At 46.3% G+C, this 26,281-nt stretch overlaps 1 protein-coding gene across 3 annotated transcripts in view; it reads left to right on the plus strand.

Moving 5' to 3' along the window:
* Nucleotides 1–26,281, plus strand: part of vipas39 (VPS33B interacting protein, apical-basolateral polarity regulator, spe-39 homolog) — a 44,219-nt gene that overhangs the window by 10,801 nt on the left and 7,137 nt on the right. For all 3 annotated transcript variants that reach the window (XM_067991060.1, XM_067991062.1, XM_067991061.1), the window contains exons 7-15: nucleotides 1,606–1,662; nucleotides 2,172–2,264; nucleotides 7,887–7,920; nucleotides 15,307–15,409; nucleotides 15,967–15,994; nucleotides 17,618–17,691; nucleotides 19,167–19,242; nucleotides 20,146–20,280; nucleotides 22,763–22,804. In XM_067991060.1, the coding sequence (XP_067847161.1) occupies nucleotides 1,606–1,662; nucleotides 2,172–2,264; nucleotides 7,887–7,920; nucleotides 15,307–15,409; nucleotides 15,967–15,994; nucleotides 17,618–17,691; nucleotides 19,167–19,242; nucleotides 20,146–20,280; nucleotides 22,763–22,804 (642 nt within the window). The remainder of the gene's footprint in view (nucleotides 1–1,605; nucleotides 1,663–2,171; nucleotides 2,265–7,886; nucleotides 7,921–15,306; nucleotides 15,410–15,966; nucleotides 15,995–17,617; nucleotides 17,692–19,166; nucleotides 19,243–20,145; nucleotides 20,281–22,762; nucleotides 22,805–26,281) is intronic.

Consider the following 26,281-nt stretch of genomic DNA (forward strand, 5'->3'; position numbering starts at 1 on the left):
CTCTCCGCAATAGGAATTTTAAATGGTGAATTTCTTTGGTGAATCTTTGGTGAGGGTTGTCACCGCTGGGGAATGGAAGACCTTTGGCAGTGGCACCCCCCCTTTCGGTTCAGCCATAACCTACCCAGCTGCAAAGTGAAGCCTCCCTGGAATACAGATGGTGAAGGGGTGATTTGATTGGGGATTTTAGGATTTTGAAAGGAATTGATAGGGTAGATAGCATCATATCATATAGTAGGTACTGCACAGGAGGAGGCCATTCAGCCCATCATGCCAGTGCTGGTTCTTTGAAAGAGCGATCCAATTAGTGCCACTCCCCAGCTTTTTCCCTACAAGCATTTATCTAATTCCCTTTTGAAAATTACTATTGAATCGCCTCCCACCACCCTTTAAGGCTGCGCGTTCCAGATCAGAACAACTCGTTGCATAAAGAAATGTCACCTCTGGCTCTTTTGCCGATCACCTTAAATCTGTGTCCTCTGGTTGCCGACCCTCCTTCCTCCTGGTGGTGGTGGTGGGTGAGTCTAAGTCAAGGGGACATAAGCTTAAAATCAGAGCCAGGCCGTTCCGGAGAGAAGTTAGGAAACACTTCTTCATGCATACGGTGGTGGAAGTGTGGAACTCTCTCCCACCAAAAGCAGTGGACGCTAAGCTCAATTAATAATTTTAAATCTGAGATCGATAGATTTTTGCTAGCCAAGGGTATTAAGGGGGATGGGGCCGAGGCGGGTGGAGTTAGGTCACAGATCAGCCATGATCTCATTGAATGGCGGAACAGGCTCGAGGGGCTGAATGGCCTACTCCTGTTCCCATGTCCCTTTGAGCCCGATCCCCACAGCAGCACCCTTACTTGCACTAGTTTCACGTTTCGTACACCAGCTTGTCCGTGTGACCTCTCTGAGCGAGGTCGCCAGATTTGGTGCTGAGTGATGCTGATTTACGGGCAGTAAAGCCCATTGCCTCACTGGTCCGTGCTGCACCGTGCAGGAGAGAGGGGAGAGAGGACCTTTATTCCATCAGTCTGGATCCCATCCGAAGCAGCGTCCCAGGGGCCGGAGGACATTGCTCTAACTCACCGCACCCCGTACCCCCCCCATTCCTCTCACTAATAGGATATGTAAAGCTGCTGCACCAGAAGCTCCTGCACCCAGCGACACGTTTTTCCTTGTCGCAGTTTGCCGCCAGCTGATTACTGTGAAGCACCAAGGGGCTTTTTTTTTTCATATGAAAAGTGCTATATAAATGCAAGTTGTAGCTTGTGGGGTGGGAAAGTTTTGCATTCACTTCTCTGCAATAGAAGATGTTGCTTACTTAGAAAACAGCACCATGGGCTCACTCCTGACATTTAAAAACATTTCTTTCGTAAGGTGGGTATTTATAGTTTCTTTCATTGAAGGTACTAAGACTTAACAATATCGGACATACATATGTAGAAAAATGCTTCTTTCCCTCACGTTCCTTTCCCTTTAACAACCTGTTATCACTTAAATGAAATAAGTGCTGTCTATCTGATGTTAAAGGAGTTGGCTCTGAACTAACTGTACATTATTGTGAAGATCCTGATTGTGGAGATTTACCTTGTGTTTTCCGGCTCCCTTTCCACAGGACATCTCAATTGACTGGAGCCCTCTGGAGACGGTTACACAGATGCAGAAAGGCAGGGTATGGTGAAAATGAAATAATATTCTGTCGCACTTTCTCTCCCTTTCCCCCCCTCCCCCTTTTTCTCCCCTCCTTTCCTGAAGGTGTTGACTCCTTATTGGGGTTCAGTCCCACTGGCACCAGGCATTTTCCACTTCCTTGCCCCAGTGGTCATTATTAATGTGTAAGCCTGGAGACTGAGTGCAGGAGATTCAGCCTTGCGGGGCATCACGTTTGAACCTGTTCCGCGTCCTCACCTGACATTCACACACGCTTGCTTTCCAGGGATCGTTAGAGAGCTGATTTACTTTCCTCCCCTCCCTCTTTAACTCAGCGATACAGTGGCTGAGCCAGCGGCGGCGGCCGACTGCAGCGAGCCAGCGGCCGTGCTGGCACTAGCTCTTGCTTTCAAAAATTATATTTATATTGGATGAGAAAGGATAACTTCAAACTGATCATAGTCTTCACTCACTCACTCACACACCACACTCTTTAACTTTTATTTTTTTTTTGTCTGATATGGTTTTCAGATGTACTCCTTCGAGAGGTTTCGCTCCTTGAAAGACAAACTGCATCTTGTGGATGAAGCTGTTCGAATGCATGACGGGAATGTCATCACCGCAGTGAGTGCTCGTTGGAAACTTCATTCATCAGTTATTTATCAGTTGTCTCACTGAACATATGATGTGAATCTTGGTCTGACAGAGTGTGTTGAAAAGAAGTGAGTGATGGGGGCATTCCATCCCCATAAGAGTCAACCTGCCCATTATCAGATCTTGTTGGGCTGTGACTCTCTGACAAGACTGACTGAAGCAGAACCTCTGAGTGGCAGTGCAGTTGAGGACTTTTTTTTTGTCACCAATGCCAGAGCCTGACATACAAGTTTATGGAAGAGCAGCTGCAGCGCGCACGCACACACACACACACACACACACACACACGCGCACCCACACGTACCACAAACTCTCACACTCGCGCTCTCTCTATCTCTCTCTCTCTCTATCTCTCTCTCTCTTGCGCTCTCTATCTCTCGCACGCTCTATCTCTCGCTCTCTTGCGCTCTCTCTCACTCTCGCTCGCTCTCTCTCGCGCTCTCGCTCTCTCTCGCTCTCTCTCTCGCGCTCGCTCTCTCTCTCTCTCTCTCTCGCGTTCTCTCTCTAGCTCTCTCTCTCGCGCTCGCTCTCTCTCTTTCTCTCGTGCTCTCTCGCGTTCTCTCTCTCACGTTCTCACTCTCTCGCGTTCTCACTCTCTCGCGTTCTCTCTTTCTCTCGTGCTCTCTCGTGCTCTCTCTCGTGCTCTCTCGCGTGCTCTCTCGCGTTCTCTCTCTCTCGCGTTCTCTCTCTCTCGCGTTCTCTCTCTCTCGCGCTCGCGCTCTCGCGCTCTCTCTCTCGCGCTCTCTCTCGCGCTCTCTCTCTCTCTCGCGCGCTCTCTCTCTCTCTCGCGCGCTCTCTCTCTCTCTCTCTCGCGCTCTCTCTCTCGCGCTCTCTCGCGTTCTCTCGCGTTCTCTCTCTCTCGCGCTCTCTCTCTCTCTCTCGCGCGCTCTCTCTCTCTCTCGCGCGCTCTCTCTCTCTCTCTCGCGCGCTCTCTCTCTCTCTCTCTCGCGCTCTCTCGCGTTCTCTCGCGCTCTCTCTCTGTCGCGCTCTCTCTCTGTCGCGCTCTCTCGCTCTCGCTCTCTCGCTCTCTCGCTCTCGCTCTCGCGCTCTCTCTCGCTCTCTCTCGCGTTCTCTCGCTCTCTCTCGCGTTCTCTCGCTCTCTCTCGCGCTCTCTCGCTCTCTCTCGCGCTCTCTCTCTCTCTCTCCGCGCTCTCTCTCTCTCTCTCGCGCTCTCTCTCGCGTTCTCTCGCTCTCTCGCGCTCTCTCTCTCTCTCTCTCTCGCGCTCTCTCTCGCGCTCTCTCTCGCGCTCTCTCTCGCTCTCGCTCTCTCGCTCTCGCTCTCTCGCTCTCTCTCTCGCGCTCTCTCTCTCTCGCGCTCTCTCTCTCGCGCTCTCTCGCTCTCTCTCGCTCTCTCTCGCGTTCTCTCGCTCTCTCTCGCGTTCTCTCTCTCTCTCTCGCGCTCTCTCGCTCTCTCTCGCGCTCTCTCTCTCTCTCTCGCGCTCTCTCTCTCTCTCTCTCGCGCTCTCTCTCTCTCTCTCGCGCTCTCTCTCGCGTTCTCTCGCTCTCTCTCGCGTTCTCTCTCTCTCTCTCGCGCTCTCTCTCTCTCGCGCTCTCTCTCGCGCTCTCTCTCGCTCTCTCTCTCGCGCTCTCGCTCTCTCTCGCTCTCTCTCTCGCTCTCTCTCTCGCGCTTTCTCCCTCCTGTCAGTGTAACATTTTCTCGACCTTTGCTGAGGCTCTGTCCCTGAATGCAGAAGTTGGAATTGTTGTTCCTCAAGCAAAGTTCATAGAGTTTGTCCTCTCAAAGAAATCTGTGACCTGCTTATTGGTACCAGGGTCCAGCATCTTCAGATCTTACTGTGCTCTCATCAACCCACAGGGGTCAGGTTCGAGCCCTTGTTACAGTTGCCATGTATCACTCCAGTGCATCTGCTGCACAGCATTGGTGACAGTGGATTTGCAGCTGTTGCAGTCGGAATTCATTGAAGATCTACTTATATTTAGTTTAATCCCTTCTGAGTACTTTCTATGTTTGATGTGGAGATGCCGGTGATGGACTGGGGTGGACAAATGTAAGGAATCTTACAACACCAGGTTATAGTCCAACAGTTTTATTTGAAAATCACAAGCTTTCGGAGCTTACCTCCTTCGTCAGGTGTGTGTGGGATTCCTTGAAATTTACCGCATATATAGACAGAGAACAATGCCTGGTGATTACAGATAATCTTTCCAACTGCCCGATATCAAGGCAATCAAAGGAATTGAATAGTGTTCAGACAGAGAGACGTTAGATACAAGACTACTGAATATACAAACGGCCAGAACCAAAGACAGAGAGAGAGAGAGAGAGAGAAACATCCGAAAGGAAGAGAAAGAGAGAGAATGACCAGTTGTATTAAAAACAGATAACTTTTTTTTTCGCTGGTGGGGTTACGTGTAGCGTGACATGAACCCAAGATCCCGGTTGAGGCCGTCCTCATGGGTGCGGAACTTGGCTATCAATTTCTGCTCGACGATTTTGCGTTGTCCTGTGTCTCGAAGGCCGCCTTGGAGAACGCTTACCCGAAGATCGGTGGCTGAATGTCCTTGACTGCTAAAGTGTTCCCCGACTGGGAGGGAAACCTCCTGTTTGGCGATTGTTGCGCGGTGTCCATTCATCTGTTGTCGCAGTGTCTGCATGGTCTCGCCAATGTACCATGCTCCGGGGCATCCTTTCCTGCAACGTATGAGGTAGACAACGTTGGCCGAGTCACAGGAGTATGAACCATGTACCTGGTGGGTGGTGTCCTCTCGTGTGATGGTGGTATCTGTGTTGATGATCTGGCATGTCTTGCAGAGGTTGCCGTGGCAGGGTTGTGTGGTGTCGTGGACGCTGTTCTCCTGAAAGCTGGGTAATTTGCTGCGAACGATGGTCTGTTTGAGGTTGAGTGGCTGTTTGAAGGCGAGTAGTGGAGGCGTGGGGATGGCCTTAGCGAGGTGTTCGTCATCATCGGTGACACATTGAAGGCTGCGGAGAACATGGCGTAGTTTCTCTGCTCCGGGGAAGTACTGGACGACGAAGGGTACTCTGTTGGTTGCGTCCCGTGTTTGTCTTCTGAGGAGGTCTATGCGATTTTTCGCCGTGGCCCATCGAAACTGTCGATCGACGAGTCGAGCGTCATATCCCGTTCTTACGAGGGCGTCTTTCAGCGTCTGTAGGTGTCCATCGCGTTCCTCCTCGTCTGAGCAGATCCTGTGTATTCGCAGGGCCTGTCCATAGGGGATGGCCTCTTTGACGTGGTTAGGGTGGAAGCTGGAAAAGTGGAGCATCGTGAGGTTGTCCGTGGGCTTGCGGTAGAGTGAGGTGCTGAGGTGCCCGTCTTTGATGGAGATTCGTGTGTCCAAGAAAGAAACCGATTCTGAGGAGTAGTCCATGGTGAGTTTGATGGTGGGATGGAACTTGTTGATGTTATCGTGTAGTCTCTTCAGTGATTCTTCGCCGTGGGTCCATAGGAAGAAAATGTCGTCGATGTATCTGGTGTATAGCGTTGGTTGGAGGTCCTGTGCAGTGAAGAAGTCATGCTCGAACTTGTGCATGAAAATGTTGGCGTATTGGGGTGCGAATTTGGTCCCCATGGCTGTTCCGTGTGTTTGGGTAAAGAACTGGTTATCAAAGGTGAAGACATTGTGATCCAGGATGAAGCGGATGAGTTGTCGGATGGCATTCTGGCCGTTTGTATATTCAGTAGTCTTGTATCTAATGTCTCTCTGTCTGAACACTATTCAATTCCTTTGAATGCCTTAATAACGGGCAGTTGGAAATCACCAGGCATTGTTCTCTGTCTATATATGCGGTAAATTTCAAGGAATCCCACACACACCTGATGAAGGAGAAAGCCTTCGAAAGCTTGTGATTTTCAAATAAAACTGTTGGACTATAACCTGGTGTTGTAAGATTCCTTACATCTCTATGTTTGGGCTTTAATAAAAAGGTCTGGACTGGTGTAGACAGTGGAATTTCAGCTCACTGCGCATACGAATGGTGAGATGTGCTTTTCCATCCAAGGTCTGCTTTGAATTGAACCACACATAGAAGGATATGTTTGCTGATAGGGTGAGATGAAGTAAGGTGGGAGGAGGCTCGTGTGGAGGATAAACTCCGGCATAGACCAGTTGGGCCGAATGGCCTGTTTCTGTGCTGTAAAATTCTATGTAATTCTATGTAGCTCAGCAGGGCTTCGGTGGAAAGGGAATCATAGAATCATAGAAGTTACAACATGGAAACAGACCCTTCGGCCCAACATGTCCATGTCGCCCAGTTTATACCACTAAGCTAGTTCTAATTGCCTGCACTTGGCCTATATCCCTCTATACCCATCTTACCCATGTAACTGTCCAAATGCTTTTTAAAAGACAAAATTGTACCCGCCTCTACTACTGCCTCTGGCAGCTCGTTCCAGACACTCACCACCCTTTGAGTGAAAAAATTGCCCCTCTGGACCCTTTTGTATCTCTCCCCTCTCACCTTAAATCTATGCCCCCTCGTTATAGACTCCCCTACCTTTGGGAAAAGATTTTGACTATCTACCTTATCTATGCCCCTCATTATTTTATAGACTTCTATAAGATCACCCCTTAACCTCCTACTCTCCAGGGAAAAAAGTCCCAGTCTATCCAACCTCTCCCTGTAAGTCAAACCATCAAGTCCCGGTAGCATCCTAGTAAATCTTCTCTGCACTCTTTCTAGTTTAATAATATCCTTTCTATAATAGGGTGACCAGAACTGTACACAGGAATATAACCTGGATGGGGGTGGAGGAAGAGGGAAAATCAGAGGGGCAAGTTGCCCCGAGCTACTTCAATGCACAGTGGCGGAGACCCTGGAGTAGGATTGCCAACACTGATTGGACTTTATTCCGAGAGGCTTCATGACCTCCAACTGCCCTGCCCCCATGCTCCTGCCATTGGTCACCCCAGAGGGCAATCGGTCAAAAATGGGGGCTGCAATACCCACAATCCTCTGCGCTGCAGAAACTGCCCTATCCAGCACATAGTTTTACTAGAGCGCGCATGTGCCAGGGCTGCATTGCATCCTGGGCACGTCGCAGCCATTCTGTTTGTTGTGAGTCCGGCCGGAGCAAAACAATTATGTCCCTATAATTTCTCTCCTGGATTGTTCGCAGGAGTGTCCGGGAGATTAATCTTTAATCCCTGGAGCAGGTCAGTTGGGGACTTTCTAGTGCCTGTAATGCTTGGGACTTTGGAGGAAGCATGAGCAAGTGTTGGGAAATATAAATGGAATAAATATAGGGGCACCTATTGCAATGATCCATCAGTTTGACTATGACCATTTGAGTGTCAATGTTTAAATGAGGAAATCTGGTACAACCAGATGGGAATAAGTCAGTTTGCAAGTTGGAGGTTTCAGGTAGAGGCTGATCGGTTAAATGTGAAATGAATCGTAAGCCTTATCTAGGTTGTACTCCCAACTTAATATTTTGCATGTAAATAGAATAGTTATATTCTCACCCAACATTAAACTCTCAATGACTTGCTTATGGATTATAAGGAAACTTGAACTGACTCTTTTCACAGGGGAGAGTGATTTGCTGTTTGAAGCTTATCACATTAGAGTCTATGTTTACAGAAACTTTTGTTACATTTTTTTCCTCATAGGTTTTGATGTTCCTGAAAAGAACATTAAGCAAAGGTAATTTGTTCTTATATGATTTATATGTTTGTAGTAAATAGGGACCACAATCTATGCAGAATATAAAGCTCCATCTACTTTGCCTCAGTAAGGTACCTTGTTTTCCCGGTGGTTCAGCTGTCTAAGGTACTGAGTAACTGGACTATGCAGACCAGCAAGGTTCCACATTCGATCCCTGCTCTGTACTGAGTAGTGTGATCTCAGTCTGGGGCAGATGCAGGGGAGCTACAAATGGCTTCAAACTTCTGGAGTTACTGAGGTGGGGTGGGGGAAACCAGCCAGGGTTCTTGCTTCTCATCACTGTCCAGTGACCCCTGTCAGGAATCAAGTGAGCTGTGATGCCCTTCACAGTCGAACAGCCTATTGACATTCACTCTCTAGGTTCATACACAAGGAATGGATACTTGGGCAAGTTACTGCAGGGCACCAGTGGAATTGTAACCCAGCAAGGAATCAACGCCACTGAGAGGGGGGAGAATTTGGAGAGAAAAAGAGAAAGAGGGGATAAATGGCTACTTTCCCATTGCAGTATCGGTGAATTTACTCCACTTCTCACACCTAGCATCCCTGTGGTCTGAGTCCAATTGCCATTTTACCATTGGACAGTTTACCCTATTGGCCCGTACCTACAAGGAATTGGGTTAGATTGCCCAAGGTAATGTTTTATTGGCCTCTGACGGAGGAGGTAAATAGAAGGGGGAAGAGAGAGAGAGAGAGAGAGAGATACTCATCCATTAGTCTAGGATATAAGCCCAGGTCCCAGAGATGATGGACCGTGTGCGAACGCAATACACCTTCCCCAATTCTATTGGTTTGTTCTGGTTTCAGTGCCTAATAGTTTGTAACCCTTGTCTTGTGTAGAACTTGTTAGTTTCCTGTGACTCTCTATATTTTTGGCAATGTTACCATATAATGAGGCATTTATAACAGTGATTGTGTAAGAAGGCCAGCAGATCAATGTGTGCCCCTTCACTGAAATTACAGCCCAACTTAAACACAGGACAGCATTCCCGAATTCTAACACCGGGTAATGAAGATATCTGGCTACAGATAGGAAATATTTAATGGGCTGGACTTTCTCCCATTTAAGAGCACATCTGCTCCATTACCAAGACTGCCAACTTCTACCTCTGTAACATCGCCCGTTCCGCCCCTGCCTCAGCTCATCTGCTGCTGAAACCCTCAGCCATGCCTTTGTTACCTCTAGACTTGACTATTCCAATGCTCTCCTGGTGGCCTCCCATCTTCTATCCTCCATTAAACTTGAGCTCATCCAAACCTCTGCTGCCCGTATCCTAACTCGCACCAAGTCCCGTTCACCCATCACCCTTGTGCTCGCTGACCTACATTGTCTCCCGGTCTGGCAATGCCTCATTTTTAAAATTCTCATCCTTGTTTACAAATCCCTCCATGGCCTCGCCCCTCCCTAACTCTGTAACCTCCTCCAGCCCTACAATGCTCTGAGATCTCTGCACTCCACTAATTCTGGTCGACTTGACCTGTATTCACTCGAGTTTAGAAGAATGAGAGGGAATCACATTGAAACATATAAAATTCTGACAGGGCTAGACAGACTGGATGCAGGGAGGATGTGTCCCCTGGCTGGGGGGGGGTCCAGAACGAGGGATCACAGTCTCAGGATATGGGGTAGGACATTTAGGACTGAGATGAGGAGAAATTTCTTCACTCAGAGGGTGGTGAACCTGTGGAATTCTCTACCACAGAAGGCTGTGGAGGCCAAGTCACTGAATATATTTAAGAAGGAGCTAGATAGATTTCTAGACACAGAAGGCATCAAGGGGTATGGGGAGAGAGCGGGAATATGGTATTGAGATAGAGGATCAGCCATGATCATATTGAATGGTGGAGCAGGCTCGAAGGGCCGAATGGCCTACTCCTGCTCCTATTTTCTATGTTTCTATGTTTCTATGTTTCTTGCGCATCATCGATTTTAATCACTCCACGATTGGTGGCCGTGCCTTCAGCTACCTCGGCCCTAAGCTCTGGAATTCCCTCCCTGAACCTCTCCATCTCTCCACCTCTCTCTGCTCCTTTAAGACGCTCCTTAAAACCTACCTCTTTGACCAAGCTTTTGGTCACCTGTCCTAATATCTCCTTATGTGGCTCGGTGTCAAATTCTGTTCATTTAACTTGAGATGTTTTACTATGTTAAAGGCGCTATATAAATGCAAGTTGTTGTTGTTGAGTGAATGCGTCATACAGACAATATTCCCACCGCCCTTTCCTTATCTCTGACCTTTAACCTGAAATTCAGTCCTTTCATAGTGTTAGGATCAGTGACCCTTTCCAAGCCAGTACCTGAAATCATGTGATCAGATGTTTCAAGTAGAAATGCATATCTATACTTGAGTTTGTAATGCCACAGTGCCCCCATCATTGAAATCAATGGGTAGTGCTGTTAACAGTAATGATGTGGAGATGCCGGTGATGGACTGGGGTTGACAATTGTAAACAATTTTACAACACCAAGTTATAGTCCAGCAATTTTATTTTAAATTCACAAGCTTTCGGAGGCTTCCTCCTTCCTTTTACCTGAGGAAGGAGGAAGCCTCCGAAAGCTTGTGAATTTAAAATAAAATTGCTGGACTATAACTTGGTGTTGTAAAATTGTTTACAGTTAACAGTAATGGAATTGTCTGCTATTCTTGCTACCCCCCACAGGATGGCACTGCTATATGTAAAAACTAATATTACAAGACTGCTGTTCTTGCTTTGCTCAGAGATGGTGCTGTCAATTCTCAATCCAGACATGAATAAAGAAGCCATTGCAAATTTCTACGAAACATTGCTTAGGCCACAGTCAGTGCAGTTTTTGGGTGCCCCATTATAAGAAGGACATTATGGCCACAGAGAACGTACAGCGTAGATTCACCAGTGATGGGAAACTATAGTTATGAGGAGAGACTTGAGATACTGAGAACTATTTCCATTGGAAATATTTCCATTGGAGCAGAGGAGGCTGAGTAGAATTAATCACAGGTCATTAAAATTAAGACGGGTTTTGATGGAGCAAATAAGGAAAGATTATTCCCTCTGGTTGGGAAAGCAGTGATGAGGTCGTCATCAATTTATGACTATCACTGAGATTGAGGAGAGAAGCCATGGGAAATTTCTTTATGCAGGGAGTTATTAAAGCATGAAATCCTTTGTCACAGACAGCGACTGACCAGAGACCCTTGCATCTTTTTAAGAGAAAATTGGATAAATATTTGAAGTAGAGAAAGATACTATGGGATAAACACAGGTCAGTGAGATTAGTTTTTGGACTGCTCTTGCAAAAAGTTTGTACAGACACGATGGGCCGATTGGCCTCTTTCTTTGCTGTAAACCTCAATGTAGCCTCTCTCAGCCTGTTGCAACAGACACAGCTAAAAGACATACTTCTTCCTCCGACATGGAAACACACTACCAGAAACAGTGGTGGAAGCAGAATCCACAATAGATTTTAAAAGGGAAGTGGATAAATATTGGAAAGTCGGCTGGAGTTTCATGTCCATGTCTGGCTCAGTCGCTGGAGTTTCAGGAGCTAGGGAGGAAGTTAAAAAGCAGGACCTCAAAGGTAGTAGTCTCTGGGTTACTCCCAGTGCCACCCGCTAGTGCGTACAGAAATAGGAAGATAAAGGCAGGTTAATGTGTGGCGAGAGACATGGTGCAGGAGGGAGGGCTTCAGATTCTTGGGGCATTGGGACCAGTTCTGGGGCAGGAGGGACCTGTTCAAGACACATGCGTTGCACCTCAACAGAGCTGGGACCAATGTAATTGTGGGGAGGTTCACTGGTGCTGTGGGGGGCTGGGGGGTGGAGTTTAAACTAATTTGGCAGGGGGATGGGCACCAGAATGTAGCATTGGAAAATAGAAACAAGGGGCACAAAGGATTGGGAGATACAGATAGCACTAGAGTAAGAAAAAATACAGTATTAGGTGGAATCAGACTAAGAGACAATATGAGAAGGTTGAAGATAGTTTATATGAACGCACAAAGTGTGGTAAACAAGGTTGGTGAGCTGCAGGCGCAAATAGCCACATGGGAATACGATATCGCGGCGATAAGAGATCTGGCTTAAAAAAGGGCAGGATTGGTTACTAAATATGCCCGGATACAAGGTGTTCAGAAAGATGGGGAAGGAAAAAGAGGAAGACAGTGTTGATTAAGGAGAATATTGCAGTGTTGGAGAGAGAGGATGTCCTTGAGGGGTCAAGGACAGAATCTATTTGGTTAGAGTTAAGAAACAATAGAGGTGCCATTACACTACTGGGTGTATTCTATAGGCCACCAACTAGTGGGAAGGATATAGAGGAGCAAATTCGCAGGGAAATTACAGAGAGGTGCAAGAACTATAGAGTAGTGATAATGGGGGACTTCAACTATCCTAATATAGACTGGGACAGTAATAGTGTAAAGGGCAAAGAAGGGGAGGAATTTTTGAAGTGTGTTCAGGAGAACTTTCTTGACCAGTACGTTTCCGGCCCAACAAGGAAGGAGGCATTGCTGAATCTGGTTCTGGGAAATGAATATAGAAAGTACAGAGGGGAAGTGAAAAAGGAAATAAGAGAGGCAAAGAGGGAGTATGAGAATAGACTGGCGGCGAACATAAAATAGAATCCAAATGTTTTTTACAGGCATATAAATAGTAAACGGGTAGTAAGAGGAGGGGTGGGGCCGATTAGGGACCAAAATGGAGATCTACACATGGAGGCAGAGGTACTAAATGAGTACTTTGCATCTATATTTACCAAGGAAGAAGATGCTGCCAAAGTCACAGTAAAAGGGGAGGTAGTTGCGATACTGCATGGGGTGAAAATTGATAAAGAGGTACTAGAAAGGCTGGCTATGCTTAAAGTAAATAAGTCACCAGGTCCGGATGGGATGCATCCTAGATTGCTGAGGGAAGTAAGGGTGGAAATTGCAGAGGTGCTGGCCACAATCTTCCAATCCTTCTTAGATACGGGGGGTGGTGCCGGAGGACTGGAGAATTGCAAATGTTACACCCTTGTTCAAAAAAGGGTGTAAGGATAAACCCAGCAACTATAGGCCGGTCAGTTTAACCTCGGTGGTGGGGAAGCTTTTAGAAACGATGATCCGGGACAAAATTAATAGTCACTTGGACAAGTGTGGATTAATCATGGAAAGCCAGCACGGATTTGTTAAAGGCAAATTGTGTTTAACTAACTTGATTGAGTTTTTTGATGAGATAACAGAGAGGGTTGATGAGGGCAATGTGGTTGATGTGGTGTATATGGACTTTCAAAAGATGCTTGATAAAGTACATCATAGGCTTGTCAGCAAAATTGAAGGCCGTGGAATAAAAGGGGCAGTGGCAGCATGGATACGAAATTGGCTAAGTGACAGGAAACAGAGAGTAGTGGTGAACGGACTTGGAGGCAGGTGAACAGTGGTGTCCCCCAGGGGTCGGTACTAGGACCACTGCTTTTTTTGATATATGTTAATGACTTGGACTTGGATGTACAGGGCACAATTTCCAAAATTTGCAGATGACAAAAAAAAATTGTAAGTATAGTAAACATTGAGGAGGATAATAATAGACTTCAAGAGGATATAGACAGGCTGGTGGAATGGGCAGACACATGGCAGATGAAATTTAATGCAGAGAAGTGCGAAGTGATACATTTTGGCAGGAAGAATGAGGAGAGGCAATATAAACTAAATGGTACAATTCTAAAGGGGGTGCAGGAGTAGAGAGACCTGTGGGTATATGTGCACAAATCTTTGAAGCTGGCAGGACAGGTTGAAAAAGCGGTTAAAAAAGCATATGGGATCCTGGGCTTTATAAATAGAGGCATAGAGTACAAAAGCAAGGAAGGTCTGTTGAACCTTTATAAAACACTGGTTCGTCCGCAACTGGATTATTGTGTCCAATTCTGGGCACCGCACTTTAGGAAGGATGTGACGGCCTTAGAGAGGGTGCAGAAAAGATTTACTAGAATGATTCCAGGGATGAGGGACTTCAGTTGCGTGGATAGACTGGAGAAGCTGGGGTTGTTCTCCTTACAGCAGAGAAGGTTGAGAGGAGATTTGATAGAAGTGTTCAAAATCATGATGGGTTTAGATAAAATAAAGAAAGAGAAACTGTTCCCATTGGCAGAAGAGTCGAGAACCAGAGGACACAGATTTAAGGTGATTGGCAAAAGAACCAAAGGCGACATGAGGAAAAACGTTTTTATGCAGCGAGTAGTTATGATCTGGAATGTGCTGCCTGGAAGGGTGGTGGATGCAGATTCAATCATGGCTTTCAAAAAGGAATTGGCTAAATATTTGAAGAGAAAACATTTGCAGGGCTACGAGGAAAGAGCGGGGGAATGGGACTAACTGGATTGCTCTTGCAAAGAGCTGGCACAGGCTCGATGGGCTGAATGGCCTCCTTCTGTGCTGTTATGATTCTATAAAAGGAAAAATTGAATAAAGATTTGGGGAAAGGGCAGGGGAATGGGGATGGGACTAAGTGGATAGCTCTTTCAGAGAGTCAGCACAGGTGCAATGGGCCAAATGGCCTACTTCTGTGCTCTAAAATTCTACGGTTCTACATGTAATACAATGGAGATTGACTAATGTATACAGCTAAACTTCCCGAATTTACTTTTAAAGCCCCCGATGTTAAGAATATCTTTTTAAATTATTGGGAAATCCCTCAACAGAGCAATTTGACTTACGAATGTGGTTTTTCATGTTGGACATTTGCCTTGCTTATCTATAAATATGTATGTATAAGATTTGAGTACAGGAGTAAAGATGTCTTATCCAATTATATAGGGCCTTGGTGAGACTGCACCTGGAGTATTGTGTACAATTTTGGTCTCCTTACCTAAGAAACGATACACTTGTCATAGAGGGAGTGCAACGAAGGTTCACCAGACTGATTCCCAGGATGGCGGGATTGTCATATGAGGAGAGATTGAGTAGATTAGGCCTGTACTTTCTAGAGTTTAGAAGAATGAGAGGTGATCTCATTGAAACATACAAAATTCTTACAGGGCTCGACAGGGTAGATGTAAGGAGGATGTTTCCCCTGGCTGGGGAATCTAGAACCAGGGGTCACAGTCTCAGAATAAAGGGTAGGCCATTTAGGACTGAGATGAGGAGAAATTTCTTCACTCAGAGGGTGGTGAATCTTTGGAATTCTCTACCCCAGAGGGCTGTGGAGGTTCAGTCATTGAGTACATTCAAAACAGAGACCAATAGATTTCTAGATATTAAAGACATCAAGGGATATGGGGATGTTGCAGGAAAATGGTGTTGAGGTAGAAGATCAGCCATGATCTTGTTGATTGGTAGAGCAGGTTTGAGGGGCCGGATGGCCTACACCTGCTCCTATTTCTTACGTTCTTACGTTCTTATGTATATTATAGAAGTGCTGTTTCGAGAGCTGGAGTACAGACAGGTCGCCCTACAACATTTTGTCTACTATCTGAAAGAGACAGGAGAACAGAAACTGCTGATGGAGATGCTCAAGTAAGACAGCCGTTTTTATATTGTGTCATTGTATCTTTTGTTACTGTTTATTTTTACATTTTATAACGTGAACAAAAAAAGAATAGAACATAAAGGCACAACACAATTGAACAGCAGATTGACACTAAGCAGTCCAAAGAGAGGAGAGGGGCTTTCGGAGAAAGGGCTGGTATCGAGAACAGCAGGTTAATAGTCAAAGGGGCTGGAGATTAGGCAAACCCCACATTTCCGACCCCCCACCCCTCAGACTCTGTGGGTGATGGAGGAGCAACGAAATGGGGAAGGGAATGCCAGATATAAAGAAATCACTGGGCCTCAGTGATGGTAAAGGGAGCGTGGGATTGGCCTGGATTCCCACTCCTGATCACTATCCAGTAACCACTGGGGGTAGGTGGGGAGGCGGCGGGGTGGGGGGAGTGGAATTAGGGTTAGGCAGCTAGCATCTGTGGAGGTTAAACCCAGTAAGAGTGGTATCTTCAGAAATGGGCAAAGGAAACAAAAGTTAAATCAAGATAAATGGGTATACAAGGTGACATTTTATATTTCTTTCAATGCAGGGCTCTGGGGAGAATAGAAGAGGCTGCAGTAAGTATTCTGCGGAATAGAGCTCCGTCTGATCCACCCAATCAAGCACTCCCAGATCGGGTCCAGTAACTGTTAGGGGTACGGTGGTACAGTGGTTATGTTACTGGACTAATAATCCAGAGGCCAGGACTAATAATCCAGTTTTAAAAATCTGGAAATAAAAAGCTAGCATCAGTAAAAGTGACCATGAAGCTGTCGGATTGTCGTAAAAACCCAACTGGTTCACTAATGTCCTGTAGGGCAGGAAACCTACCGTCCTTACCCGGTCTGGCCTGTATGTGACTCCAGTCCCTCAGCGACATGGTTGACTCTTAACTGTCTTATGAAGGTGGCCTAGCAAACCACTCAGTTGTGTCAAATCGCTGCAGCGGTTCAAGAAGAAGGCCCACCACCACCACCACTTTCTCAGGGCAGCGAGGGACGGGCAATAAATGCCGGCCTTGCCAGCGACGCCCACATCCCGAGAGTGAATGGAAAAAAGACCCCATAAAATATAGCATAGATTTCCCCCAACACTTCCGCTTCAGACACTCCCAACTTCAGTGTAGCACGGATGAAATGTATAAATTTTCTCAACAATCGTAGAATCGCACAGCACAGACGGAGGCCAGTCGGCCCATCGTGCCTGTGCCGGCTCTTTGAGAGAGCTATCCAATTAGTCCCACTCCCCCTGCTCTTTCCCAATGTGCTGTGACCTCTGACCTTGGGTGAGTATCCCCCTTCCTTGGGACGCTTCACTAGGTTTGAAGGTGCTATAATAAATGCAAGTTGTTGCTGCTGCTGCTGCACCGGGTGTGACATTGTCATTTCCTGCACAGTCTTTCTGAGTGAGGTTCCCCCATTTATTGTTCAATTATGGATAGCTATGTTTTACTGTGGAACAGCACACCAGCAAACCTGATGTAGAGGAAACAGTCGACTCCTCAGCTCTGGGCTGGATTTGAATCCCATGCCCAGAGTTGCGATAATAAGGGAATTTTTTTGCTCTGTATTAAACACCGAGCTACATCTGGCCTGGGTATAATTGAGTGTTTCCCAGCAATCCTTTTAGTTTTGGCGCCCCAACAAACGCTGCTGGCCCATTATTTTCTTTCAGCCCTTGCACCCCAAGGAATGACTAAATGACCTTTCAGAACGCCCCTGGACCCGGCAACAATGCGGGGGCGGGGGTGGGCGGGGGGGGAGGGAGGGAGGGAGGGAAGTCTGCGAAAGCTTTGACGTATGAGGTAAAAGCAGAGAATCCTGGGAATACACAACAGGTCCATCAGCATCTGAGGGGAGAAAAGTTGGGTTAATGTTTCAGATTTGGATCCTTCGTCAGAACTGACGGAACCTTCACACCCAAAACATTAACTTGATTTTTCTCCCCTCTTTTTTTTTTTTGTGCGGATGGACCTGTCGTGTTTTCCAGAATTCCCCCTGTTTTTATTCCAGAATTCCATGGTTTGCAGTGTTCTCGTGGTGGGGCGGGGAGGTTGGTTTGTGAGCATCCGGTTACTAAATTGGTGCCAAACGTATTTCTCGTATCGTCTAAAGCAAAGTCACAAGAGCCGTCGAAAGATTCAATAAATGCCGTTGTACCTCAGCACGATTTGTTTAGAATTGTTTCGTTTCTTTTTGCAGCTCTTGCATTACAAGGAACATCTGAATATCAAAAGCCAAGTGAAAAAAACAGAATATTTAAAAAACTGCATTGGGTAAGTGTCCCGATGAGATGTAAATAAGCAGCTGAGTGGAAGCGAAGCTTATCTCCGCTGGTAGTTGCTAAACAATTCTTACTCGGGTGTTTTTATCTTCCACTTTTTTTTAACTTTCTCTCCTCCTTTCCCTGCAGATGTCGACCCTGTGTCGGGAGCAGCTCTGTGGGCACTTTGTCGCCCACTGCCTCCCCCAAGTGCCTATTCCTTGTGTGAGTTGAGGCAGTGAATGTCGCCGGGCTACGTCGAGCACGCTGTGACCGATCCCAATCCCAATCCTGTCCTCACTCCACCTTCACATGCGCTCACTTTCCAGCGGGGTCCGCTGTGTGCTGCGGGAACCCTGGCCGTGCTCTTTTTGTTTTCGCTCTTCCCTAGCCCTGGTGCACTGTGACCAATTGTAGCCCCCCCCCCGTACCGCTGCCTGGCTGAGATCAGCTAATTCAGCACCTACCAGGAATCAAACCTGGGGCCATCCTCTGTCCGTCCGGAGAATGTTTTCTTTTCTGATTCCTCCCTGCCCTGTTTTCTGATGCATTATGTTGGGTACACGCCACACACCGGTTGCTGCCAGCTCAGAATGTACAGTCAGGTGGACCAGATGGACTGAATATTCATTCTTTCTTGCTCAGGATTGCATTACGTGGGCTGGCAAATCCAGCGAGCAACTTAGCCCAAAAACCCAAGCTTAATTTTTTTTTTACCTGTTGCTGAAGTAGTGGATCTTACAACACCAGGTTATAGTCCAACTGTTTTATTTGAAAATCACAAGCTTTTGGAGGCTTTCTCCTTCGTCAGGTGAGTGTGGAATCCCACACTCACCTGACGAAGGAGAAAGCCTCCGAAAGCTTGTGATTTTCAAATAAAACAGTTGGACTATAACCTGGTGTTGTAAGATTCCTTACATTTGTCAACCCCAGTCCATCACCGGCATCTCCACATCCTGAAGTAGTGGGGTCATGAAGCACATTAACAAACAGTGCAGCAAAAGGTGACTTCAATCCACCGATGACCCCACATACATTGACACAGTAACACACAGTGTCATGGTGCAGTAGAAGGTGAGTTCACTCCAGCAATCACACCACACACATTGACACACGAACGCCCGGTGTCACGGTGCAGTAAGAGGTGAACCCAGCTGCATACCGTGATGCTGAATGTTTTGCGTGCTGACCATTGCAGCAGGTCCCTGAACTTGAAAGGAATGTGTGTGTGAATCATTTTAAGAACATTTCTGCAAGAGATGATGGGGCACTCTCTAAATGCAAGTCTTTTTTCTTTTGGAATACTCCCTAGTACATGTCATTGTAAAAGCAGCTGAGCTAAAAGTATGCTCTTTGCAAACTACCAGTCATATCTGTCTTGCACTGGGGAGCGGCTTTGCTTTAAGCCCCTGGGAGATAGTGATTGTTGAAGTGTTGAAACGACCATTCCACATTTACTGCATCTCTGTTGTGTTTTTCTCTTTTTAGGCTTCCATTTGCTCCCGATGATGCTGTATTTGTCCAAGATCACTATACACTGCTGGACAGACAGATCATTATCGAGGTAAAGGGCAGTCCCGAAATATTTCACTTTTTTCTAAATTTATTTTTGTTACTATTTTTTTGGTTTCCTTGGTCCCCCTCTCCGTGCCCACCACCGGTCCCCCTCTCCGTGCCCACCACCGGTCCCCCTCTCCGTGCCCACCACCGGTCCCCCTCTCCGTGCCCACCACCGGTCCCCCTCTCCGTGCCCACCACCGGTCCCCCTCTCCGTGCCCACCACCGGTCCCCCTCTCCGTGCCCACCACCGGTCCCCCTCTCCGTGCCCACCTTCATGTTGTGCATGATTCTCACATTGGGAGGAGCTGCACTGTTTCTGATCAGCCAGTAATCGCACTGTGAATTATTCTCCTCTCCTCACTCACTGACAAATGCGGGGGGGGGTGGTTCTATGGGTGGCAGGTGCCCTCTGATGTCAACAGGTGGACATTTCATCTGTGATTCCAGACTATTCCCCATGGCCGAGCCTGATCCTGTCCTCACCTGTCCACACACCTGCACTTTCTAAAAGGGATCATTGGACATCAATCAACTGTGACTTACGTTTCCCATCCCTAACTCTGGGTGCACCAAGGGGCCCATTGCAGCACCTGTACTGCTGCATGGTTCTGGTTAATGAGTCTGTTAAAATACCATCAAGCTAAATTTGTACGAACCCACTAAGCATTTGTGTGCTAATACTACATTCTGTAATTTCTATGAGTCTTGCTTTAATGTTTCTTGTCACACCCTCCAAATGTACAATTATGTCGTGGCTTTAACTGAACAGGAAACTGCAAAAAGAGAGCAGCTTATACATCAGATTTTATTGGTAACTAAACCAAAATGTAACCATGGTTGTATCAGTGAGAAAGTCTGTAACCGGTTTTGGGATCGGTGGTGACCCTTTTTGTTTTGGGGTTTTCAGGAGAACGACAAACGCATTGAGGCATCTGGCCAAATGGAGGTGTTCCGGAAACATCCCAGGAAGGCCTCCATCCTGCACATGCCACTAGTAACGACGCTTTACTACTCCTGCTTTTATCATTACGGGGAATCCGATGTGAGTCATTGTTTCTTAGCAGAGATGTTATACATGCATCTCTGCACGTGCATTAGTCGTAGTGAGAGTGATGGTGTAGGGGAACTGCTGTGCGGTGTTTGACCATATTCGCTATCGCCCTGAGGGAGAGGCTCTGTTTTCAATTCCTTCAGTGCAGGCACACGTTTGGGGTCATAAATGTTAAATTCCCCCGCCCCCCACCCCCCCAAAAAATACATATAGAGATAAAGTTATTCATTCTGGGTGATAGAGTGACACAGGATGTTGGCTTTTGTAAGTGGTAAATCCATAAACCATGGAGGGAGCATTGGTCTAAAGGTATCAGATAAATCCCTTCAACTCCTCGTCACAGAGAGTTACCTTCCACCTCTAAGCTTTATTAGCTGCCTAAAGTTCAACTCGCTTGAACAGCCTTACGTTACCCAGATCTAAGAATGTTACCAGTCCTTCCCTTGTGACCTCTACCACTGAGAAGGACAAGAGCAGCAACGTCGTGGGAACACCATCCGTGTCACCTGGTCATATATCGCCGTTCCTTCATCGTCGCTGGGGGTCGATATCCTGGAATTCCTCGAGCTGACACTACTGTGGGAGCACAATCACCACAAGGACTGGAGTAGTTCAGGGAGGATGTTCCACCACCACCATCTCCGGCTAATTAGTGACAGGCAATAAAGGGGGCCTTTCCCAGATCGCCCACATCTCGAGAACAAATTAAAAAAATAAAGTTACACAAATCGCCCCGATCACAGTTGGAATCCTGCACGTCAGTGAGTAAATTAGCTCATTTCCTCTTGCCTGAGTCATCAAAAATTAAGCCAGACACAAACTAGCATCACTTTATTAACACATCAATGATAAAACATAATTAATACTGTCGTAAGATTAAGTATTTAAAAAGTACCCAACGTACTCGGGTAGATATTATTAATTTTGTTTAAGGGTCAAACATAGTTTAAATATATCGCAACAGCATCAGCTGGGCTACACCTAGTACAGAAAAGGGTTACAGTCATTGTCCAGATTATGTAAATTGGCAAGGCTCTTTTAGGGTGGGATTGCTTGTTATAGCTAACAAGTTAACCGTTTTTGATAACCAGCCTATTTCACCATGTTGCTGATGAGCTACTAGCTTTCACAAAATGATTCCTGGATATCAAACAACTGTCGGCTGTTGGTTACAAAGGATTTTGTTGGTGATTTTTGACCATGGCGGTCTCGGTGCGTGGATGGGTTAGAAAGGATACTGAAAGTCGTGGGAGAGGTGAGGACAAAGCTGGCTGTCGATTACATGTCCGAGGATCTTAGGAAGAGAAGGCTTGAGATTTAGAGGGTTGTTAGAGGGGGTTGAGAGTGGTCTTTTTGAAGAGGGGGATCACCCTTAGCATTGAAGGGTGAGAGAACAGTGCTTGAGGAAAGGGAGCCATTGATGGCATTAGCAAGCATTGAGGCCCATGAGAGATGTTTGTGGTCAGGGGCTTTGTTGGGAAGATTTCAAGGGCTCAGAAGTTGAATTTCAAGGAGGCTGAGCCTTATGGTGGCTAGGATAGAAAAGCAACATGGTAATGTGGGATCGGGGTTGTGTTAAGGGGAGGGTTGGTGGTTGAAAGCATCAGAGGAAGAGGAGGCTGAGGCAGACAAATGGATAATCTCCATCTTTGAGACAAAAAAAGTCCATGAGCTCCTCGCTCGTGGCTTTGATTTGAGGCTGGAGGCAGTGGAAGAAGTGGAATCAGAGAAGCCAGAATATTGTTGGAGGGATTCTGGGTTGTCCTTACCCTCAGGATAACCTTAGAGTAATAGGAATATTCAGCTGTACAGAGGGAGATGCAGTAATTCTTAAGGTGGTCCAGCCAGCTCTGGCAGAGGACAACCAGGCCAGGTCCATGCCAGATGTGCTCAAATCTGTGGCCCTCAGTCTTGATGTGGAGGTGGCAATTGAAAGAGGGGTTGGGAGATAGTGAGGGAACTGATGAGAATGAAGGCGCTGAAAGTGGAAGCAAAGGAGCTGTTGACCAGGTAACAGCAACAGGGTTAACGCGGCAGAAAAAAGGGGGCAGAGCAGAGGAAACTGGGAGTTAGAGAAGCTGTTGGTGAGGGGTTGAGGGGCAACGATAGCAGGACATGAGGTAGACAGGGAAATGTTGAGGGAGATAAGGGATGGCCTTGTCAGTGAATGAAATCTCAGTGGTGGCAACGCCTTTCCTGATGATGGGGTCAAAGGGGGTGGCTGTGTGGGTTTATGCGTATGGTGAGGTTGAGTGAAATGGGAGGAGAGGAGGCCGGGGGGAGTTTCGGTGAAGGTTGAAACCACTGAGGGGTGAGGGGACAGGTGGAGAAGGAGATGAGAACTCTGCTGCTGCTGCCACCATGATGGTTTGGTTGGGGAATGTGTATTATTGTTGCAGTGAAATGTTCTCGTCCTCGCTTAAAATGAAATGCTTTGTGATCCTAACCATGTTCTCATTTTATTCCTTCACAGGGAACATTCAGTAGCCCAGCAAATTTGAAAAAAACCTTCAAAGTAGGTAGTGAACTTTTACAGTGGAGCATTGCTGTACAACATAAGAAAGCATTGATTGAGAAAAAGACATTGGTCCCAACTATCCCTTGCCTTCCATTGACTATGTACAAGCTAGCTCGTCTTTGATTCCATCCTCCTCATTTAATCTGTGGCGAGAAAATTCTCAAAAATTCTCCCTCCCCCTTCCCACATGGACGTGTATAAATTCATTGCTGTTTCCACGAGTTGAGAAGTTGTGATTTCACTGTCCGCTTCCTTCTCTCCTCCGAGTCAGAAGGTTATGGGTTCAAGTCCCACTCCAGAGACTTGAGTGCATGATCTAGGCTGATACTTCAGGGCAGTACTGCACTGTCGGACGTGCCGTCTAACGATTGAGATGTTAAACCAAGGCCCCGGTCTGTCTGCTTAAGCACACGTAAAAGATCCTATGCCACTATTCAAAGAAGAGCAGGGGAGTTCTCCTGGTCAACATTCATCCCTCAACAAACATCACCAAAAAAATCCCCAGATTAACTGGACATTATCACATTGCTGTCGGTGGGACCTTGGGGCATCCCAATTGGCTGCTACATTTGTCTATATAGCAACTTGCAAAGCGCTTTGAGATGTTCTGAGGTTATAAGAACATAAGAACATAAGAAATAGGAGCAGGAGTAGGCCAATCGGCCCCTCGAGCCTGCTCTGCCATTCAATAAGATCATGGCTGATCTGATCCTAACCTCAAATCTAAATTCATGTCCAATTTCCTGCCCGCTCCCCGTAACCCCTAATTCCCTTTACTTCTAGGAAACTGTCTATTTCTGTTTTAAATTTATTTAATGATGTAGCTTCCACAGCTTCCTGGGGCAGCAAATTCCACAGACCTACTACCCTCTGAGTGAAGAAGTTTCTCCTCATCTCAGTTTTGAAAGAGCAGCCCCTTATTCTAAGATTATGCCCCCTAGTTCTAGTTTCACCCATCCTTGGGAACATCCTTACCGCATCCACCCGATCAAGCCCCTTCACAATCTTATATGTTTCAATAAGATCGCCTCTCATTCTTCTGAACTCCAATGAGTAGAGTCCCAATCTACTCAACCTTTCCTCATATGTCCACCCCCTCATCCCCGGGATTAACCGAGTGAACCTTCTTTGTACTGCCTCGAGAGCAAGTACGTCTTTTCTTAAGTATGGAGACCAAAACTGTATGCAGTATTCCAGGTGCGGTCTCACCAATACCTTATATAACTGCAGCAATACCTCCCTGTTTTTATATTCTATCCCCCTAGCAATAAAAGCCAACATTCTGTTGGCCTTCTTGATCACCTGCTGCACCTGCATACCAACTTTTTGATTTTCTTGCACTAGGACCCCCAGATCCCTTTGTACTGCAGTACTTTCCAGTTTCTCGCCATTAAGATAATAACTTGCTCTCCGATTTTTCCTGCCAAAGTGCATAACCTCACATTTTCCAATATTGTATTGCATCTGCCAAATCTCCGCCCACTCACCCAGCCTGTCTATATCCCCTTGTAGGTTTTTTATGTCCTCCTCACTCTCTACTTTCCCTCCCATCTTTGTATCATCTTCAAACTTTGATATGTTACACTCGGTCCCCTCCTCCAAATCGTTAATATAGATTGTAAAGAGTTGGGGACCCAGCACCGACCCCTGCGGAACACCACTGGCTACAGGTTGCCAGTCCGAGAATGAACCATTTATCCCAACTCTCTGCTTCCTGTTAGATAACCAATCCTCCACCCATGCCAGAATATTACCCCCAATCCAGTGATTCTTTATCTTGAGCAATAATCTTTTATGTGGCACCTTGTCGAATGCCTTCTGGAAGTCCAAATACACTACGTCCACTGGTTCCCCTTTATCCACCCTGTACGTTATATCCTCAAAGAACTCAAGCAAATTTGTCAGACATGACTACCCCTTCGTAAAGCCATGCTGACTTTGTCCTATTAAATTATGTTTATCCAAATGTTCCGCTACTGTCTCCTTAATAATAGACTCCAAAATTTTACCCACCACAGATGTTAGGCCAACTGGTCTATAATTTCCAGCCTTCTGCCTACTACCCTTTTTAAATAAGGGTGTTACATTAGCAGTTTTCCAATCTGCCGGGACCTTTGCCGAGTCCAGAGAATTTTGGAAAATTATTACCAAAGCATCCACAATCCCTACTGCCACTTCCCTCAAGACCCTAGGATGTAAGCCATCAGGTCCAGGGGATTTATCCGCCTTGAGTCCCATTAATTTACTGAGTACCAATTCCTTAGTGATTTTAATCGTATTTAGCTCCTCCCCCCCAGAGCCCCCTGTTTGTCCAGTGTTGGGATATTCTTAGTGTCCTCTACCGTAAAGACTGAAACAAAATATTTGTTCAGCATTTTTGCCATCTCCATGTTTCCCACCATTAATTCCCCGGTCTCATCCTCTAAAGGACCTACATTTGCCTTAGTCACCCTTTCTCTTTTTATATAACTGTAGAAACTCTTGCTATCTGTTTTTATATTTTTTGCTAATTTATTTTCATAATCTATCTTCCCTTTCTTAATCAATCCTTTAGTTATTTTTTGCTGTCTTTTGAAGACTTCCCAATCTTCTATCCTCCCACTAAATTTGGCTACCTTATATGTCCTTGTTTTTAGTCGGATACTATCCTTAATTTCTTTACTTAGCCACGGATGGCTGTCATTTCTTTTACACCCTTTTTTCCTCAGTGGAATATATATTTTTTGAAAGTTGTAAGGTGCTGTATAAATGGAAGTTCTTTCTTTTAGCGATTCAAAGGAGAAGTTAACCATGGATGGCACTAATTGTTATTCACCGACAGGGATAACAGTTGCTGGCAATAAATTTATTTGCAGTTACTGCTTCTTGGTTCTCATCACTTACAGTGCTGCTCTGTTGATCCCTAAAACCTCTCGGGGGTCTTTGTGGAGTGGGTGTGTTAGAATGATATCAGCAAGAGGAATATCCATCAACCCGCCTGCTCCGCAGAACAGTGATCTGTCTTCGGCCTTGCAAAGACCAGATGACTTCTGCCCTGTAAATGAAGTGAAGTTAACTAAATGGTCCTCTTAAAGTGGACTCAGAGAGGGTGTCCTTGATGGATCAGTGGGTTAGTGCATTACTTGGTGTGAAACTGAATCATACAGATCAGAAAGGATCGCAGGTTTGATCCCTGGTTTGTGCGGAATTAACTGATCGCAGCCATGATGGGAGTGGGAAAGCTTTTAATGGCCTCTGTGTCCCTGAGCTAGGGGTGGGAACAATCAGCCAGGGTTTGTGCTGATTGTTGACCAGTTTGTAGACATCTGATGAGGTCAGGATCGAGCTCGGCTGTTATGCGCCCACAGTCAAACAGCATAAATACACTCACTCTACAGGCATGAAGAATGACCTTTTTTTGCCAAATTTTCTGCAGCAATTTTTCTCCTCTGCTCTCCACTCCTGGAGGCACTGACTGTTATTGGAGTACAGATC

The sequence above is a fragment of the Heptranchias perlo genome, chromosome 10, assembly GCF_035084215.1.
Source record: "Heptranchias perlo isolate sHepPer1 chromosome 10, sHepPer1.hap1, whole genome shotgun sequence".
In the NCBI taxonomy this organism is placed as follows: Eukaryota; Metazoa; Chordata; class Chondrichthyes; order Hexanchiformes; family Hexanchidae; genus Heptranchias; species Heptranchias perlo.